Source organism: Cervus canadensis, chromosome 4 (assembly GCF_019320065.1).
Source record: "Cervus canadensis isolate Bull #8, Minnesota chromosome 4, ASM1932006v1, whole genome shotgun sequence".
NCBI classification, from domain to species: Eukaryota; Metazoa; Chordata; class Mammalia; order Artiodactyla; family Cervidae; genus Cervus; species Cervus canadensis.
In genome coordinates, this window is record NC_057389.1 from 43,043,602 (window position 1) to 43,049,601 (window position 6,000).

A 6,000-nucleotide genomic window follows, 5' to 3' on the forward strand; every position below is an offset into this window, starting at 1 on the left:
TTATCCAGTCTGATAGTCTCTGCCTTTTAATTGCAGTGTTTTAATGTAAATATTGGTGTGATTGATTTAAATCTACCATCTTGCTATTTTCTTTTCCTCCCTTCTTTCGGACTAACTTTTTTATCTCCAATACTGGCTTCTCAGCTATAATCCTTTATTTTCTTAATGGTTACTTTAGGATTTATGATGAGCATTTCTAATTTATCAGTTTACCTCCAATAATATTGTACCAGTTCTTGCATACGTCACACTTCTTTCTTTCTTCCTATCCATTCCACTGTTGCTGTCATATATTTGACATACTATGTACATGTTATAACCCCACATTACAATGTTATAATTTTTGCTTTAAACAATGAGCTATCTTTTTAAGTTTTTAAACATTTTCTTCTTTTTGCCCATATATTTATTCCCAACACTTTCCATCCTCTTATGTAGATCCAAATTTCCAGTTGTTATCAATTCCTTCTTCACCTGAAGAACTCCAGCATTTTTTTTCTAGTGTGATTCCGCTGGTGACACACCATCAACTTGTCTGTAAAAGTCTTTAATTTTGCCATTATTTTAAAGAACCTTTCAGTGGGTGTAGACTTCTAGGTTTCTAAGGTTTTGTCTTTCTGTGCTTCACAGATACCATTCCATTTTTTCTTGGCTTGCATTGTTGACTACGGTATTTATTCTTACCTTTGCTACATAGGATTTTTTTTCCTGTTTGTAGGACTTTATTCACCACTGATTTTTCAGCCATTTCATATGGCTTTGATGAGACTTTCTTTTTGTTTATCCTCTTCTGGTTTGTTGTCTTCCTTTAGAGCATGGTGGACACTTTTGGCAAGCAGTCAAGTTCCCTACAGATCAGCTTGATCTCATGGCTGTTTTTAAGCTTTCTTAGGGCAGGTGCAGAAAAACCCATACACTAGAATTAGTTTGCCCTCCTACCTTCTAGTGTCTTTACTGAATGTGTTGTGTAATTCAACAAATCAGAAGTAGATGTCGGGGTGGTCAAAACTTGTATGTCTCCTGCCCTGAATGAGCCCTGGGAATTAGTCAGCTTATGGCTCCCTGATTATTCTTTGTCCAGCCTTAAGGCCTTTCCTCCATGTACAGCTTTGTGTTTAAACCAGAGATTCCACAGTATCCATGAGCACCATTGTGGAGCTCTTTCTCTGAACATCTTCTTCCTTCCTACTATCCTGCCCCACAGATTCCAACTGCTTCGTCTCCATTCAGCCCTAACTGTGGAGGCTCTGCTGGAGTTTCTTCTAGGAAGATGGTTTTAGGCAGAAAGCCAGGGCCAGGGCCAGGATTGAGCTCACAGCATGTTTTCTTTTCTCCAGGATGACAGTCCTGTGCTGCCTCACGTCCAGTGTTTGAAAACACTTGTTTTGTACCTATTTTCTCCAGTGTTTTAATTTTGTGACAGGAGAATACATATGGTCTTAGTTATCACCCCATTATGGCTAGAAATAGAGGTCTTCTTAAAATATTGCTCTGTCTAAATCACTCTAGTCTAAAACACTGACTCCACTGACTTTACATTGGCTGCTAACCAGAAGCTGTATGTCATTTGGAAAATAGTAGTTCAGTGAGTTACACAGATCCTCCAAATGTTAACACATTTCATTAAAAAATATATATATATATATATAAATGACACTCCTTACTTCATCAGAAAAGTCTAACTTTGGGGAAGCTGTCAGGCTCACCGTGGGAGGGACAAGATTCCTAAAACTCTAATTTTCACTTGAAAGCTCAGATTTTATCACTGGCAACAGTACTCTTTTGGTTGGTTTCCGTGAAATGATAGGCTCACTTTGCTCATTTTTGAGAAAACATCTGCCAGATACTCAACGCTAAGTAACTTGTTTGTATGTTAGTCATTCTTTCGAGAAGTAATGAGGTTCCATCAATATTAACCTGACATTTAGTGAAATCATTTTTCCTTTTCAAGGAAATTTACCTTTTAAAACAAAAAAACTACAAGAGCCACTACCTCCTGGATACTTGCTCTGAGTGCCAGCAGTGTACCCACCATTGCTTTTGCATCATCAGTACAAATGTCAACACAGTAAGAAAAGGCAAATAATCTCGACATTATTATGAAAATAGTCTTGACCTCATGAACCCCCTGAAAGGGCCTTGGGTACTCCCAGGAATTCACAGACCACACTTTAAGTACTGCTGATCTAGGTGAAGAACAGATGAAAAGCGCAGCTTGCGCTTTCTAACTTGCCCCGAGATGCAGGAATACAGTTGTTTTATGGGAAGTTGGAGTAAGACAGACAACACAGAAGGCTTATCCTATCTTGCAACCCCCTCCTAGGGCTTTTTTCAGATTGGCTTATTACCTCTTCTTGTCTCTAGGGAAGCTATTGCAATTGCCAAGGCCCGGCTGCGTCCAGAGGACCCAATCATAAAAGACCTGTACCTCAGCTGGGGAGCTGTCCTAGAAAAAGACGGCCACTATGCCTTAGCAGCAAAATGGTAAGTCTGAGTGCACCCAGACAAAGAAGAGCTTCTGCAAAGAGCAGGACAAGAGCGGAAGTAAGTTTAGAGGTGGGGGTGAAATGACTAGCAAATTAAAAAGCCTATGTGTATTAAACCCAGCTTCATTAAGATTCAGCAAGGTCTACCTACTTGATATTTACCTAAGTCACCATAACTGTTCAAGAAATCCTAGTAGCGGGTTCAGAAGTTACTCCTTTCTTCAGGGATGTCTTGCATCATTAAATTTGGAAAAAGGGAGGGAATGACTCTTTTGCTTGGGTTCAACTCAGCAACTGCTGGGGTTCCTTTATGCCCTTCACTTCCATGATGCTGCCTGTTCTGTGCTGGGCTGGCCTCAGCCTTGACAGGGCAGCCGCAGGCAGGGACAGAGCTGGGACCACAGGAAGCCAGGCAAGTCAGCGTGAACAGAAAGAAATGATTCCACCTCTGGGGAGCAGTAGGAGGCAGTCTTTTTATGTTTGATTTTTCTTTTGTATCTTAGCTATTTAGGGGCCACTTCAGCTTATGATGCAGCCAAAGTTTTGGCCAAAAAGGGGGATGCGGCATCACTTAGGACGGCCGCAGAGTTGGCCTCCATCATGGGAGAGAATGAGTTGTCGGCTTCCCTGGCTCTAAGATGCGCCCAAGAACTGCTTCTGGCCCGGAACTGGGTGGGAGCCCAGGAGGCCCTGCAGCTCCACACAAGTCTAAAGGTCAGTCTGTTTGCCTCTCCTACTTTTAGGAGGGAGCCCCAGATCCCCTCCAGTCACATTCCAAGTGCATTACCCAGTTGCACAAGCTGAACCAATCTGGCAGGTATTCTTAGAAGTGTCCAGCAAGCCCTGGCCATACAATCCCATCTAAGTACCCCGGGGCTTGCAGTTGCCATATTCAGAGTAAGAGATAATGTGGTTATCAGCAGTGATTCTCATTGCTTAGCAGTTGAATAGCCTTTAGTCAGCTCAGCCCCTGTGCTGCTTCGTTGATGTCATCAACACAAAAATGACAAGGAAGAGGGCCTGCTTTGAAGAGGGAGATGGATCAGCTTTAAGAGAAGTCACCGTGCTCTGCCTATAGGAGCCCTCCTCAGCTGCATGCCGTGGTGAATTTGGGTAAAATGAAAACATTTTGTTAGGGACTTCCCTGGTGGTCCAGGGGTTAAGAATCCACCGTGCAGTGCAGCATATGCGGGTTCTATGCCTGGTCAGGGAACTAAGACCCCACATGCCACAGAGCAACTAAGCCTGCGCACCAGACCTATAGACTCCATGTGCCACGAGAGGTCCCGCGTGACCACAACTCAGACCTGACGCAGCCAAGTTAAAGAAAAATTCTTCATTAAATGTTTTGTTCCCATCTGGTTAAAAATCAGTAACTTTTTCAATATATGTCTTTTTCGACACATCGTCTCCTTCGATATATCAACATTGAGATTATCTTAAAAGCCTTAGCAAAAACTAGTTTTGAAACCATGTAAACATTTGGTTCATTTTAGAGAGTTTTGCTTGTCAGATATTATATGAACTTTTTTAGTTCCTCTGTCCCTTCAGTAGAATAACTGGGCCTCACGACGGTTCCTAGCTGAATGTTCAAAGCCCAAGAAAAATACTAGGTGAGGAGGTAGCTTTCTGGGAAATGCAGAATAAAAGTGGAGGCAAAAGTGGAACATCTTCAAAGATAGTATCACGTGGCACATTATTTACAGAGTGACCAAACAGAGGGAGATTAATTTATCCACCACCACAACAAAAAAAACGTTTCCAGAATGGTTATTTAGTACTTCTTTTTTTTTCTTTTAACATCCTTAACAAAGCAAGAAGACAAATGTTCTGCTGAGGCCTATGTTGCCTGTGCTTTCCCAAGCTTAGCTGAGAAAATATTACGAGGATACACATGAAATCTCATGGCAGCTGAAAATTCTGTAAAAGATAAGGATTTTTCTAGGCCTTTTGTCTGTGCTCTGTTCTATTCCAGTTGGTTCCCTCTGTTAAACCTACTTGGATGTAGCGCCTGACCACTGCCCCAGGTCTCAGACCCACATAGCTCATCTGCTCCAACACTTCTGTCCATGATGCTTTAACATTTGTATTCCTTCATCTGAAGTCTGGGCAGAGGAAGGAACTAAATGAGTCCAGCCCATCTTTTCTCACACTGGCCACAAATCTTAAGTGGCTGGCCCGTATGCAGCTTAAATATCAGTGAGTAGGGCTATAGTTAGGGTTTCATGTTATAAAATATGGTTGCTTGAGCTCCAAGAACTGTGGGTAAGAATTCCCAAAAAGGCTAGGATCCCAAAGATCCTAGAAAAATCATCTGTTAGATCACTTCTTCCCTCCCCTCTGCCCCCACACACAAGACTCACATTGGGCTGGCAGCCCACTGAGGGGGTATGGTTGCTGCAGATACAGAGGGGGAGAATCTGAGAGACTGGGGAAAGTCCTAGATAACGGAGCACTTCCCTGTGTAACAGTTCCTCTCCTTTGTTTTTGGGTTCCAGGGTCAGAGATTGGTGTTTTGCCTTCTAGAGCTACTGTCCAAGCACCTGGAGGAAAATCAGCTCTCTGAGGGCAAAAGTTCCTTCTCTTCTTACAACACTTGGCCCACAGACAGTGAAGGGTCCTTCGTGGAGAGGGTGACTGCAATATGGAAGAGCGCCTTCAGCCTCGACTCCCCAGAGCAGTACCAGGCAGCATTTCAGCAGCTGCAAAATACCAAGTACCCATCTGCTACAAGTAACACTCCCTCCAAACAGGTACACCCTCTTCCTGAACTTCTGATATTCAGTCAGTTCAGTTCAGTCACTCAGTCGTGTCCGACTCTTTGCGACCCCATGAATCACAGCACGCCAGGCTTCCCTGTCCATCACCAACTCCCGGAGTTTACTCAAACTCATGCCCATCAAGTTGGTGATGCCATCCAGCCATCTCATCCTCTGTCGTCCCCTTCTCCTCCTGCCGCCAATCCCTCCTAGCATCAGGGTCTTTTCCAGTGAGTCAGCTCTTTGCATGAGGTGGCCAAAGTACTGGAGTTTCAGCTTCAGCATCAGTCCTTCCAATGAACACCCAGGACTGATCTCCAAAACTTTAGGATGGACTGGTTGGATCTCCTTGCAGTCCAAGGGACTCTCAAGAGTCTTCTCCAACACCACGGTTCAAAAGCATCAATTTTTCGGCACTCAGCTTTCTTCACAGTCCAACTCTCACATCCATATATGACCACTGGAAAAACCATAGCCTTGACCAGACGGACCTTTGTTGGCAAAGTAATGTCTCTGCTTTTTAATATGCTATCTAGGTTGGTCATAACTTTCCTTCCAAGGAGTAAGCGTCTTTTAATTTCATGGCTGCAGTCACCATCTGCAGTGATTTTGGAGCCCATAAAAATGAAGTCTGACACTGTTTCCACTGTCTCCCCATCTATGTCCCATGAAGTTATGGGACCAGATGCCATGATCTCAGTTTTCTGAATGTTGAGCTTTAAGCCAACTTTTTCACTCTCTTTTACTTTTTTTTT

General features: G+C 43.2%; 1 protein-coding gene across 2 annotated transcripts in view; it reads left to right on the top strand.

Annotated features, from left to right (window-relative positions):
• GEMIN5 (gem nuclear organelle associated protein 5) overlaps positions 1-6,000 on the top strand; it is a 42,170-nt gene that overhangs the window by 28,716 nt on the left and 7,454 nt on the right. For both annotated transcript variants that reach the window (XM_043464876.1, XM_043464877.1), the window contains exons 22-24: positions 2,365-2,484; positions 2,990-3,200; positions 4,985-5,239. In XM_043464876.1, coding sequence (XP_043320811.1) covers positions 2,365-2,484; positions 2,990-3,200; positions 4,985-5,239 — 586 coding nt within the window. The remainder of the gene's footprint in view (positions 1-2,364; positions 2,485-2,989; positions 3,201-4,984; positions 5,240-6,000) is intronic.